This window comes from Chiloscyllium plagiosum, chromosome 5, assembly GCF_004010195.1.
Source record: "Chiloscyllium plagiosum isolate BGI_BamShark_2017 chromosome 5, ASM401019v2, whole genome shotgun sequence".
Taxonomy (NCBI): Eukaryota; Metazoa; Chordata; class Chondrichthyes; order Orectolobiformes; family Hemiscylliidae; genus Chiloscyllium; species Chiloscyllium plagiosum.
Genome location: NC_057714.1, coordinates 114,252,054 through 114,266,999, shown reverse-complemented (window position 1 = coordinate 114,266,999; position 14,946 = coordinate 114,252,054). Strand labels below are relative to the sequence as shown.

The following is a 14,946-nucleotide window of genomic DNA, read 5'->3' as shown; positions in this document are numbered from 1 at the left end:
CCGGTTCGCCAGTTTTCTATCCAATTGGCCAAATTTCCCTCTATCCCATGCCTCCTGACTTTCCGCATAAGCCTACCATGGGGAACCTTATCAAATGCCTTACTAAAATCCATGTACACTACATCCACTGCTCTACCCTCATCCACATGCTTGGTCACCTCCTCGAAGAATTCAATAAGACTTGTAAGGCAAGACCTACCCTTCACAAATCCGTGCTGGCTAATCAAGCAGTGTCTTTCCAGATACTCATAAATCCTATCCCTTAGTACCCTTTCCATTACTTTGCCTACCACAGAAGTAAGACTAACAGGTCTGTAATTCCCGGGGTTATCCCTATTGCCTTTTTTGAACAGGGGCACAACATTCGCTCCTCTCCAGTCCCCTGGTACCACCCCCATTGACAGTGAAGATGAAAAGATCATTGCCAACGGTTCTGCAATTTCCTCTCTTGCTTCCCACATAATCCTAGGATATATCCCGTCAGGCCCGGGGGACTTGTCTATCCTCAAGTTTTTCAAAATGCCCAACACATCTTCCTTCCCAACAAGTATCTCCTCTAACTTACCAGTCCATTTCACACTCTCCTCTTCAACAATACGGTCCCTCTCATTTGTAAATGTCAGCCAGATAGGGTAAGGCTCATATATTAAATAGGTAAAAACAATGACTGCAGATGCTGGAAACCAGATTCTGGATCAGTGGTGCTGGAAGAGCACAGCAATTCCGGCAGCATCACATGTTTCGGCCCGTCCTCACCAGTCACTGCATCTTAGAGTGAAGAGATAGCCGCAGAAGGTTTCCAGCATGGATGGAGGCCATTCGGCCCATCACCTCCACACTGGTACATCAAACGTCCATCCATTCCAAATCCCATTATCCAGCGTTTGTACGCTACCACTTGTCTACGTTCCCCTGACGACCTGCTCACTTGACTCCCATCCACCCCCTGACCTACACAACTTGAAAACCAAAGCTGGGATCAATACAAATTCGTACAGCTAGTTCTGGACTCCACCCAAATAACGTTTGAACTTACCATGGGCTTTTAGCTCTGCCAAATCAACGGTACATTTGCCCAGAAGTCAATAATAAGATCTGATAGGATCCAGTGAATTGAACAAGACAAGGTTTCATCTTGGTTAAGATTAGAGTGGTGCTGGAAAAGCTCAGCAGGTCAGGCAGCATCCGAGGAGCAGGAAAATCAACTTTTTGGGCAAAAGCTTCTTCATCAGGAATGAGGCAGGGAGCCTCCAGGGTAGAAAGATAAATGACAGAGTGCTTTTCCAGCACCACTCTAATCTTGACTCTGATCGCCAGCGTCTGCAGTCCTCACTTTTGCCAAGGTTCCATCTTGGGCCTTCTTCTGAAGGCTGCGGAGAAGCCTTTAATCTAAATGAGGGACTCCTGTCAAGGGAGCTGTGGAGAGGTTCTACAGAGAAGCCATTGTCTCAGGATGGATGCTATCCACACTACAGCCACAGATTTCCTTCCCTGAGGGACGTTAGTGAACCAGAGGATTTTTCAGTGATAGAGCCATCAACGAGAGTAGCTTCACACTAGATTAGATTACTTACAGTGTGGAAACAGGCCCTTCGGCCCAACAAGTCCACACCGACCCTCCGAAGCGCACCCACTCAGACCCATTCCCCTCTGACTAATGCACCTAACACTATGGGCAATTTAGCGTGGTCAATTCACCTGACCTACACATTTTTGGACTGTGGGAGGAGACCAGAGCACCCGGAGGAAACTCACACAGACACGGGGAGAATGTGCAAATTCCACACAGAGAGTCACCTGAGGCGGGTATTGAACCCGGGTCTCTGGCACTGTGAGGCAGCAGTGCTAACCACTGTGCCACCGTGCTGTTCTTGTGTCATTCCACGTTATAAGAAAATCGCGCAATTGTTGCGCTATTAAAACAAATGGGGCTGGAATCACGTTATAGCCAATACAGATAAGGAAAGTTCGTGTTCTACAAATAACAGTCTAAATTCGTCATTGGCATTAAAGCCAATTTGTGTTGAAGAAGCAGGCGTTCTAACAGAACGGGCTGTAGAGTCATAGAGTAATAGCGATATACAGCATGGAAACAGACCCTTTAGTCCAACCCACCCATGCCGACCAGATATCCCAACCCAATCTAGTCCCACCTGCCAGCACCCAGCCCATATCACTCCAAATCCTTCCTATTTATATACCCATCCAAATGCCTCTTAAATGTTGCAATTGTACCAGCCTCCACCACTTCCTCTGGCAGCTCATTCCATACACGTACCACCCTCTGCATGAAAAAGTTGCCCCTTAGGTCTCTTTTATATCTTTCCCCTCTCACCCTAAACCTATGCCCTCTAGTTCTGGACTCTCCGACCGCAGGGAAAAGACCTTGTCTATTTATCCTATCCATGCTCATGATTTTATAAACTTCAAGAAGGTCACCCCTCAGCCTCTGACGCTCCAGGGAAAACAGCTCCAGCCTGTTCAGCCTCCCCCTATAGTTCAAATCCTCCAACCCTGGTAACATCCTTGTAGATCTTTTCTGAACCCTTTCAAGTTTCCGATAGGAAGGAGACCTGAATTGCACACAATATTTCAACAGTGGCCTAACCAATGTCCTGTACAGCCACAACATGATCTCCCAACTCCTGTACTCAATACTCTGACCAATAAAGGAAAGCATACCAAACACCTTCACTATCCTATCTACCTGCAACTCCACTTTCAAGGAGCTATGAACCTGTACTCCATATGATTCCCCATGCACAAAGCCATGCTGACTATCCCTAATCAATCCTTGTTTTTCCAAATACATGTAAATCCTGTCCCTCAGGATTCCTGCCAACAACGTGCCCACCACTAAAGTCAGGCTCACCAGTCTATCGTTGCCTGGCTTTTCCTTACCATTTTTCTTAAAAGGTGGAAGCATATTAGCCAACCTCCAGTCGTCCGGCACCTCACCTGTGACTATCAATGATACAAATATCTCAGCAAGAGGCCCAGCAATCCCTTCCCCAGCTTCCCACAGAGTTCTAGGGTACACCTGATCAGGTCCTGGGGATTTATCCACTTTTATGCTTTTCAAGGCATCCAGCACCACTCATAATATGGGCATTTTTCAAGATAGGCATTTGCCCAAAACGTCGATTCTCCTGCTCCTTTGATGCTGCCTGACCTGCTGCGCTTTTCCAGCAACACCTTTTTATGCACATTTTTCAAGATGTCACCATCTATTTCCCCGCATTCTATATCTTAAAATCATGCAACAGAGAAATGTTTTGGAACATTCCGATTGAGAGTTTAATTGAATTTTGTGTCAGGTTTTTTTTGCAATCCACCAGACACTAACGCACTGAGGAATGCCAGGAGGTGCTCGTGATACATTCGTGTGGATGAATTGTGTGTAATTTGCCATGCTAATGGCAGCACCAAAACAGCAACAATTAGATTGCTGCATCTGGTTTTTTGTGGAAATTTATTCTGGAAATTTACTTTGTGTCAAGTACACCAAATCATACACCTACTGAACCCTGACCTCGACACTCTCATTCTTATTATCACTGTACTTGCTTAACCATAAAGAATTCTGGCCATTGTGTCAGTGGGTGGTGAATCTTTACAACCTCAGCATTAAAGTCGATGGTCCCCTGTGAGGCTAATGATCGAATGTTGCCCAAGGGTCCCTCATGGGGGGGCAGGATACCCCACCCAAACTCCCACAGCCCTGCCCATTAAGTCTCTGGGAGACTGGGAATCACTGGCAGCTTTTTAATTGCTATCAGTGTTTGCTTCCACAGCTGATGGCTCTGAGTCCCAGCAGACCCTGTTCCTTTGGGAACTCGCAGTGGGAGCTTGGGCCCTGTCCCTCAGCTTCAGTCAAACACCAGCCGCCCTCCCCATCCTCCCCATCGCTGCAAACTCCCTCGCTGAGCTGGGATTGAGACCTTCTGGTTAAATTCAGATGTGCCTCGAATGGTGACCGCTGAACAGAGCGAGTTGCTTCCTTTCTCTTGTTGGATTTTACAGCAAGATGCTCCTACCAGTTCACATTAGCGACTCTCCGAGAGTTTAAATGGGATTTCAATATGCCTGTTTCCCAGATCCTCAGGAACATTTACCCCCTTGCGGAACGGTGGGAGAGACTCACGGAAAAGCGAGTCAGTTTTGGGAGCACAGGAAATCCTCTCCGAGACCCGCCCCACTCCAGAAACGAAGAACTTGCATTTGTGTCGAGCCTCTTGTGATGTCGTGACTTCCCACAGTGCGACACAACCAGTTGTTTAAGTGTGATTACTGGCCTTGTAGGAAAGTGGAGCCACTACAGCAAGCTTCCACAGAAAGCACTGAGAGTCAACACCCAGTGTCAGTTTTTGGCTGAAAGACAAATACAGCATTGCCCTTAGGGCACTGGTGGAGCATTTTTGTAATGTTATTTTTCATGGGATGTGGGCGTCGCTGGCTGGGAAGTCATGGGGTCACAAGAGGTGCTACACAAATGCAAGTTTTTTGTTTGCGAGGGGATCATTGGGGAGGAATGCCTGGCTGGGCCCAGCACCTATTACCCATCCCTAATTGCCCCTGCAATGTTGGTGCTGAGCGACCATGAATTCCCCTCTGAGTGATCCGACCATCTGAGAGATGGCAATGGTGTTAACAGGTCCCGCAATGGAGGGAGATGAGTGTTTCCCAAGGGAGCATTTCCAAGATAGAGTAAGGCAGTCATGGAACCTTCGGTGGGGGGAGAAGAGGGATGGGGGGATTCTGCTGGATCAAACCAGGAAAATGGAGGGAATCTTTCTAAGAATCACTGGAGAGGTCCTGAAGGAAGAGGAGGAGGTGAAGGAGGAGGTGGTGGAGATGGAGGTGATGGACACGGTGGTGGAGATGGTGATGGTGGTGGAGGTGGAGATGGTGATGGTGAGGGACATGGTGGTAGAGATGGAGGTGATTGATGTGGTGGCAGCGATGGTGGTGGAGATGGTGATGGTGATGGAGATGGTGATGGTGGTGGACATGGTGATGGAGGTGGAGATGGTGGTGGTGAAGAGGTGTTCTTACGGGGAGGTGATGGTCCAGTGGGTATTATCACTGGACTGCAGCAATTCAAGAAGAGAGCTCACTCCCACCTTCTCAAGGGGGTAACTAGGGATGGGCAATAAATGCTGGGCCCAGTCAATGGCGGAGTAAAAGAGGTATGGATCTGCATGATGCCAGTTCTCCTCTGTCTGGAGCATCTCATGTTTTTGGTGATTTTTATTATCCTGTCATTGACCAGGTCTTGGCTCCTTGGGCCCTGACCTCCAGAATTTCCTCCTGAGACCTCTCTGTCTGTCTGTCTGCCCGTGGATGTGAAAGGGTTAATAATCCATGAGCGAGGATGAAACTTCATCTACAGCACAGCCACTGGGTGAGGCAGTTCTGGTCTCTCTGCTATAGGAAGGATGTTGTGAAACTTGAAAGGGTTCAGAAAAGATTTACAAGGATGTTGCCAGGGTTGGAGGATTTGAACTATCGGGAGAGGCTGAACAGGCTGGAGCTGTTTTCCCTGGAGTGTTGGAGGCTGAGGGGTGACGTTATTGTGGCTTATAAAATCATGAGGGGCATGGATAGGGTAAATTGACAAGATTTCTTTCCCTGAGGTGGAGGAGTCCAGAACTGGAGGGCATTGGTTTAGGGTGAGAGGGGCAAGATATAAAAGAGATCTACGGGGCAATGTTTTCACACAGAGGGTGGTATGTGTATGGGATGAGCCGCCAGAGGAAGTGGTGGAGGCTGGTCCAATTGCAATATTTAAAAGGCAGTTGGATGGGTATATGAATAGGAAGGGTTTGGAGGGACATGGGCCAGGTGCTGGTGAATGGGACGAGATTAATTTAGGATATCTGGTCGGCATGGACTAGCTGGACCGAAGGGTCTGTTTCCGTCCTGTACATCTCTATGACTCTATGACCCATCAAGACACCTCAGGCAGGTCCTGAGGGTTTCGACTTGGCGCCAGTTATACCGTCTTACTGCCGTCAGGTCAATGGAACCTGCACGTGATGCTGAGATCGGGTAAATGCTCCTTCTCTTGGGAATGATTTGTGGTTCATTCTTCACTGTCATCTCCTCAAGTGCCCCTGGACTGTCAAGCGATTGGTTCCATCACTTGACCTAAACTATCCAGGCCTTATCATCATTAATGCCAACAACTTCCTCCTTCAAGATGCTCCTTAAAACCAATAACCGTGATCCTCACCTCTCCTCACGTGCCCCGGTATCACATGAACTGGTTTTGGAGTCTGATGAACGTGTGGTCCTCTGGACGTTCGGAATGTTGTGGAGTTGGTGTTAGAGGGAGTGATGAGGAGTTGGACGAGGTGCCAATAAGGAGAGACTGGGTGGCATCCACGTCCCTATGACCTCTCCCGTCTTTAACCGATAGAGCAGCTATTGTGACCCTGTCCCCCTTTCTCTTTTGCAGGATCTGTACTATGTGTCTGTGAAGGCTCTCTACACCGTGGGTTACAGCACCTCCCTGGTTTCTCTCGCAATTGCAATGATTATACTCTGTCGCTTTCGGTAAGTCTACGGTAAAGTACAAAGGACCTCTTGCCCATTTCTCTAATTCAGGGCATGTGGAACCCGGTAAGGCCATGAGCTCTGAGGCAACAATGGACACTGTGCAGATCTGACCAAATTATAACAGCTATTCCCCCTCTTGCCCCCCCCCAACTCCACACGCACAGTACGCATGGATAACTTTCAACCTCAAAATGGCCTCCCTCTCTCCTGCCCCTCGTCCTCCAGATGTTAATCACCTGAACCATTAATCCTGGTAACTTCTCACCTTTAATGTGGTCATTGGAGCTGGAGTGGTATTGTCACTTGAGTTAGTACTCCTCAGGCCTAGGCTAGTGCACTGAGGATCATGGGTTCAAACTGAACCACAGCACTTTGCGAAGGTCATTTCCCCACAGTAGGGGAGCCCAGAACTAGAGGGCATAGGTTAAGGGTGAGAGGGGAAAGATTTAAAAGGGAACCAAAGGGCAACATTTTCACGCGGAGGGTAGTGCGTGTATGGAATGAGCTTCCAGAGGAAATGATAGAGGCTGGTACAATTACAACATTTAAAAGGCATCTGGATGGGTGTATGAACAGGAAGGGTTTGGAGGGATATGGGCCTGGTGCTAGCAAACGGGATTAGGTTAGGTTGGGTTATCTGGTTGGCATGGATGAGTTGGACCGAAGGGTCTGTTTCCATGCTGTACCACTGTATGACTGTATGTGGGCCATGATGGTTGGGTAAGTATTTATTGCCCAGAGGGCAGTTGAGAGTCAACACATTGCTCGTGGTCTAGTGTCACATGTAGGCCAGACCAGGTGAGGAAGGCAGATTTCCATCCCAAGGTGAACTGGTTCAACAATCAGAAATGGCTTCATAGAATCATAGAGATGTACAGCATGGAAACAGACCCTTCGGTCCAACCCGTCCATGCCGACCAGATATCCCAACCCAATCTAGTCCCACCTGCCAGCACCCAGCCCATATCCCTCCAAATCCTTCCTATTTATATACCCATCCAAGTGCCTCTTAAATGTTGCAATTGTACCAGCCTCCACCACTTCCTCTGGCAGCTCATTCCATACACGTAACACCCTCTGCATGAAAAAACTGCCCCTTAGGTCTCTTTTATATCTTTCCCCTCTTACCCTAAACTTATGCCCTCTAGTTCTGGACTCCCTGACCCCAGGGTAAAGACCTTGTCTATTTATCCTATCCATGCCCCTCATAATTTTATAAACCTCTATAAGGTCACACCTCAGCCTTCGACGCTCCAGGGAAAACAGCCCCAGCCTGCTCAGCCTCTCCCTATAGCTCAGATCCTCCAACCCTGGCAACATCCTTGTAAATCTTTTCTGAACCCTTCCCAACATCCTTCCGATCAGAAGGAGACCAACATGGGAATTAAAAAGAAGTTGTTCTTTCATTTCCCTGGCTGCATTGTGCTTTGTTGATTATGAAATTATTGTAAATGGACGAATTCAGATTGAGGGAAAGTCGTGCATCATTCAATTACCCATAAGGCATAGCAGCAGAAGTAGGCCATTCAGCCCATTGAGTCCATTGTGCAGAAGAGTCGACATTGCGGGCATCAGCCTTTCATCAGCAGGGCTTTCGGATGAAGGGCTTATGTCCGGAATGTCGATTCTCCTGCTCCTCGGATGCTGTCTGACCTGCTGCGCTTTTCTAGCACCGCACTCCCGACTCTGACCTCCAGCATCTGCAGCCCTCACTTTCTCCAGAGAGGGAGTGGACCAGAGGTTGATGTTGGGGGTGGATATCTTTTCACTCAGAAGGTAGTGACTCTGTGGAATCCTCTCCCAGAGAAGGCTTTGGAGGCCAAGTCACTGAATATATTCAAGAAGGAGGTGGGCAAATAAATCCTTTAGAAATTAAAGGCACCAAGGGGGATGAGGACAACATGCCATTGAGACAGAGGATCAGCCATTGTCCTGCAGAGGCAGCGATGACCTTGTTGTGTTATTGTTGGACTGTTTTTCCAAGGACCCAGATAACATTCTGAGGACCCAGGTTCCAATCCTGCCACGGCAGATGGCTGAATTTGAATTTAATAATTATAAAAAAAGATCTGGAATTAAGAATCTACTGGTGACCTCGAAATGATTGTCGGAAAAGCCCATCTGGTTCACTAATGTCCTTCAGGGAAGGAAATCTTACCTGGTCTGGCCTACATGTGACTCCAGACCCACAGCAACATGGCTGACTCTCAGTTGCCCAGCGAGCTGTTCAGTTGTACCGGTCGCTTCAAGGGGCAACTAGGGACGGGCAGGAAATGCTGGCCAGCCAGCAACGCCCACAGCCCACAAACAAAAATTTTAAAATTGAATGGCAGAGCAGGCTTGATGGGCTGAACGGCTGCTAGTTTCCCCACGCCCTTTCAACGGGCCACTCCTGTGACTGAGCAGCACTCCCCCAGTGCGGAACAGAGTTCAAGGTGGGACTGGAACAGCACCGTTGCTCAGGAATCGAATCATTAACATTACACCCCAGAGGACCGGTCAGGGATAGCACTGAGGATCCCGGAATTATTCCCGCTGCCCGTCGCTCGGGTCCAGACCTTGTGACGTTGCCCTCTGCAGACACGTACTCAATTCCTCTGGGAACCTTGCCTCCACCTCCCTCACCCTATCACAGGAGCCAGGCTGAGAATCACTGTGCTTTGGATGAACGTGACGGCAATTTACAAACATATTGTGCAGCACCCGAGGTGACAGCCAGTGCTGGGAGCACCCTCTGCTGGTGGGCCCTGTAACCCAGTCATTGTCTGAGGTTCAACAGTCAGCTTGGAAATGGTGAGCTGGACTCGCACTTCCAGCTTATATTTTTGCAAATTTATCATTTGTTCCTTATTGCTTTGGATGATCCTTTATAGTTAAACTATTAATGGGTGATGTGGAGGCTCAGCGGATAGCACTGCTGCCTCACAGCACCAGGGTTCCAGGTTCAATTCCAGCCTCGGGCAATGGTCTGTGTGGAGTTTGCACATTCTCCCCGTGTCTGCGTGGGTTTCCTCCGGGTGCTCTGGTTTCCTCTCACAGTCCAAAAGTTGTGCAGGTCAGGTGAATTGGCCTGGCTAGATTTCCCATAGTATTAGGTGCATTGGTCAGGGATAAATATGGGGAATGGGTCTGGGTGCTTACGCTTCGGAGGGTCGGTGTGGACTTGTTGGGACAAACGGCCTGTTTCCATGCTGTAGGGAATCTAATCTAAAGCAGTTGTGAGGATTTCACTGATTATCACATTATAAGAAGGATGTGGAAGCTTTGGAAAGGATTCAGAGGAGATTTACTAGGATGTTGCCGGGGTGTGGAACGCACTGCCTGTAACAGTAGCAGACTCGCCAACTTTAAGGGCATTTAAATGGTGATTGGATAGGCATATGGATGAGAACGGAATAGTGTAGGTTAGATGGGCTTCAGATTGGATCCACAGGTCGGTGCAACATTGAGGGCCGAAGGGCCTGTACTGCGCTGTAATGTTCTATGTTCTGTTTTAAATTACAGGTAGTTCTTCTGAAATGCAATGGTTGTGTTCTTGCACAACGCTACGTTATTGAAAAATTGTGCTTTAGAAACAGACCTTAAAGTGTTGGTGCTGGAATCATGTTAAGCCAACACACGTGTTAAACGTTTAGAAACACTTTAGAAACAGTGTCCGCGATTCACCGATTGCATGACAGTGAATTTGTGTTGATGGAAAGCATGTTATGACAGAAGGACCTGTAGAATACAGAGATACACACTGGCTTTACTGTCCACCCCCACAGTCCCTCATCACTGTCCTCTCCTTTCCCTCAGACACAGTCTGTGTCGGGGTTGGGTCTGAGTAGAGCTCGGAGCTTTCTGAGTTTGTTATTAACCATGAAGTGGAGGTCTCACTCTTGGTCTGGGGTGGACAAAGTCAGAAGTCAGAGTCGAAGAGTGTGGTGCTGGGAAAGCACAGCCGGTCAGGCAGCATCCGAGAAGCAGGAGAGTCGATGTTTCGGGCTAAAGCCCTTCATCAGGAATCTTCATAAGCCTCATTCCTGATGAAGGGTTATGCCGGAAACATCGACTCTCCTGCTTCTCGGATGCTGCCTGACCGGCTGCGCTTTCCCAGCACCACACTCTCAACTCTGATCTCCAGCGTCTGCAGTCCTCACTCTCTCCAAAGTCAGAAGTCACAAGACACCAGGTTATAGTCCAACAGGTTCATTTGAAACCATGAGCTATCGGAGTGCAGTGCACCTGATGAAGGAGCAGTGCTCTGAAGGCTGGTGATAGCAAATAAAGCTGTCGGATTGGAATCTGGTATTGTGCGACTTTGTGCTCTGTTTTTAACCTGAGAATGTTCCTGTTCTATGCAGCTGCTGCTCTGGAGATGGTTTAGCATTGGTGAGGTCACCCCCCCCAATCATCTCCTCCCCCACCCCCGAGCACAGACTGAGCTTCCCTCGGGAATGGGAGATTCACATCTCACTTCTGACTCTGCGCTGCCGCCCTGTCTCATTGGTGGCACTTGAAATAACTCCCCAGAGGCTGGTATCCTGTCTCCAAGTCCCCCTTTACTTACACACGGAGAGCCCTTGACACTGATCCAGCTCCCTCAGAGGCAGCTCTCAGAGGGAACTGTCCCTCTGACGCTCTGGTTTATATCTGTCAGCCCAGGCTCCCTGATTGGACCTGATTATCAGCCCCAGTCAGGGAGCTATGAGGTCCATCTGGCTGACCCTGTTACACTCACTCCAGAGGTCACTGTCTCTGGGGGAGGGAAAGGTGATGGAGCTGGTTCCCACTCCCCCCTAACCCCCAGAGCGTCCTCACACTCATGTGAGGACCCTTTCAGCAAGTGTCCTCCTTTCTCAATGCCTACAGTCACATGGGCTTGTGTTTTCATAGAAACTTTGAGGATAGGAGCAGGAGGAGGCCATTCGGCCCTTTGAGCGTGGTCTGCCATTCATCACCATCATGGCTGACCATCCAATTCAATAGCCTCTTTTCTCCCCAGAACCTTTGATCAATCCCCCCCAAGTGCTGTATCCAGCCGCCTCTTGATACATTCAATGTTTCAGCATCAACTCCTTCCTGTGGGAATGGATCCCACAGGCTCACCGCTCTCTGGGTGAAGAAATGTCTCCTCATCTCCGTCCTAAATGGTCCACCCCAAATCCTCAGACTGTGACCCCTGGACTCACCCAACATCGGGAACGTCCTGCCTGCATCCACCCTGTCTAGTCCTGTTAGAATTTCACAAGTCTCTATGAGATTCCCCCCTCATCCGTCTGAACTTCAATGAAAACTAGTCAATCTCTCCTCATACGTCAGTCCTGCCATCCTCTGGAATCAGCCTGGGAAACCCTCACTGTCCTCCCTCAAGAGCAAGAGCATCCTCCCTCAAAGAAAGAGACAAAACTCGCACACAGTATTCTCTGTGTGGCCTCACCCAGGCCCTGTATCACTGCAACAACCCATTCCTGCTCTTGTACTCAAAACCTCTCACACTAAAGGCCAACATACCATTTACCTTCTTTCCCACCGGTTACACCTGTATACTTACCTTCAGCGACTTGTGCCCCAGGACACCCAGGTCCCTCTGCACGCTCCCCTCTAACAATTCACAGCCGTTCAGGCAGTAATCTGCCACCTTGGGTTTTGCTTCCGAAGTGAGTGGGGGTGGTCCGGCCGATTCTGCACTCTCCCTGACGCCGCAGACCCTCCTCGCTTTGAAGGGCACCTCCGCGCACCACCTTCAGTCCACAGAGATGGCGTGGGTGCCGGGTCTTGGGCTCTCTCGTGCCTGGGGCAAATGGTCAGGGGTCAGAGGGGTATGGGGCTGGCCAGGCTGAAGGTTGAAAATGCCCTGCTCCATCCTCAGGGTTTTGGTTCGGGGGCAGGCTACTACATATTCCTCCAAACCCCTCTCCGTGATTTCTCTCCAATTCCCAAGCCACCCCTATACACCCGCTATGTTCCCTCCTCATCCTCCATGTTCCCCCCAAGGATCTCACACATCCCCTCCATCTTTCCTTTACACCCCTCCATAACCCTTGTGGGTGCCATATAGAGACCAAACAAATGATATAACACCAATGGTGAAATGTTGGGAGAAATGTTATCCACTCAGAAACCTTCTTTGAAAGAAAATGTAGCTGCCACTACCCTATAAAACAGCGGCCAATGGACTATCGTTAACAAAAGATTTAACCACTTCCCACCTTTTACCTTTATCCAGATATACGTTGAGACTTTGACAAAATATATCGCAGGAAAGAATAATTCATTATAACCTCAATAATCTGTAATTAATGCAAAGTCATCACAACATCTCTGTTTATCCACACACATTCCTGGTGAAGAGCTTATGCCCGAAACATCGACTCAAAGAACAAAGAAAATTTACAGCCCAGGAACAGGCCCTTCGGCCCTCCAAGCCTGAGCCGATCCAAATCCATTGTCTAAACCTAGCGCCCAATTCCTAAGCATCTGTATCCCTCTGCTCCCCACCCACTTGTGCATCTGTCCAGATGTACCTTAAATGAATCTACCGTGCCTGCCTCTACCACCTCTGCTGGCAACGAGTTCCAGACATCTACCACCCTCTGTGTAAAGACTCCTCAGATGCTGCCTGACATGTTGTACTTTTCCAGCATCACATTTTATCAGCTCTGACTCTCCAGCATCTGCAGTCCTCACTCTCTCTCAAACAATTCCCCTGCCAAGCTCCCACAGGTTTGTGAGTGTTGGAACTCAGCCGAGCATTCACAACGAGCAAACTGGGAACTGTCTGAGCAGAAGCAGATGGACAGACATCTGGTTTTCCACCTGGGTTCAGCTGCCTCAGGGTTCAGCTTCAGATTTCGGACTCCCTTTCGGTATGAATGGTGGCATGGATTTATTATCCCTGGGAGCAGTTCATATCCAGCTACCATCTTTTAGAACTAGAGATGATCCGGTTTATTTTCCTCATTGTTCTCCCTCTGTCTGCATGGCTGGTGGCTTGAAAAACTACGACAGCCCTTCCCCTGCCCCATCATATGCATTTGCATAACAATTAGTTCCTAACCCTAAGCGAATGATGATTTAATCTCTATGTGATCATACGTGGACGGGATTTATCACCATTTGCATGTGGCAGCAAAGGTTTCTTCACCATTGGAAGATTTACAATGCTATTTTTTTTTCTTCCTCTTTCAGAGCATCACAACCAGGAACAGGCGGAGGCCGTTCAGCCCCTCTGGCCTGTTCCGCCATTCAATGCCATCATGGCTGATCTCATCTCGGCCTTCAACTCCATTTTCTGGCTCTCCCTTCAGAACCCTCCAACCCATTACTCAATAAAAACCTCCTCCTTCAAGTTACCCAATGTCCCAGCATGCACTGTACTTTGGGGGCGGGGGTGAATTCCGCAGATTCATGAGTCTTTGAGAGACGCAATACCACATAATCTCTGTTTTAAATTCTGTCCCCCTTGTCCTAAAATGGTGGCCTCTCGTTCTGGATCGCCCCACATGAGAAACATCTGCCTTTGCCAATCCCCTTTAGCATCCTCTTGATCTTAGTTCAATCTCCTCCCATTCTCCGAAAATCTCAGAGAATCTCGGCCTAAACTGATCAATCTCTCTTTGATTTCACTCATCCATGCGATGAGGGTGTCACTGGCATTTATTGCCCATCCCCAATTACCCAGAGGCAGTTAAGACTTCAACCACATTGCAGTGGGTCTGGAGTCACATGTAGGCCAGACCAGGTAAGGATGGTAGTTTCCTTCCCTAAAGGGCATTAGTGACCCAGATGGGCTTTTCCTGATAATGGTCGTCGTTAGACCCATCATTTCAAATTTTTATTCAATTCAAATTCCATCATCTGCCATAGCAGGATTTGAATCTGGATCCCCAGGATATTACCGAGGTCTCTGGATGAACAGTGTTGAAGAGTGTGGTGCTGGAAAAGCACATCAGGACAGGCAGCATCTGAGGAGTAAGAGAGTCAATACTTTGGACATAAATCCTTCATCAGGAATGAAGAGCTTATGCCTGAAACCAGCTCTTCGGCTGCTGCCTGTCCTGCTGTGCTTTAAAATTGAATTGAATTGAATTTATTGTCCCGTGTCCCGAGGCACAGTGAAAAGCTTTGTCTTGTGAGCAATACAGGCAGATCACAGAGTTAAGTAGCATAGATAGTAAATAATAGGTAAACAGCGGCAAAAACAGAAACACAGGTACAGTCGAATGTTAAGAATTTGTGAGTCCAGTCAGTATTCTAACAACAGTAGGGTAGAAACTGTTATGAAACCGGATGGTGCGTGTGTTCAGGCTTCTGTACCTTCTCCCCGATGGTAGAGGTTGTAGAAAAACATTGCCAGGGTGGGATGGATCTTTGAGAACGCTGGCGGCCTTTCCTTGACAG

At 48.6% G+C, this 14,946-nt stretch overlaps 1 protein-coding gene across 1 annotated transcript in view; it reads left to right on the top strand.

Moving 5' to 3' along the window:
- The window catches only part of LOC122550332 (pituitary adenylate cyclase-activating polypeptide type I receptor-like), a 158,961-nt gene that overhangs the window by 52,876 nt on the left and 91,139 nt on the right, over nt 1-14,946 (top strand). The window contains exon 5 of the mRNA XM_043691058.1: nt 6,461-6,558. Coding sequence (XP_043546993.1) covers nt 6,461-6,558 — 98 coding nt within the window. The remainder of the gene's footprint in view (nt 1-6,460; nt 6,559-14,946) is intronic.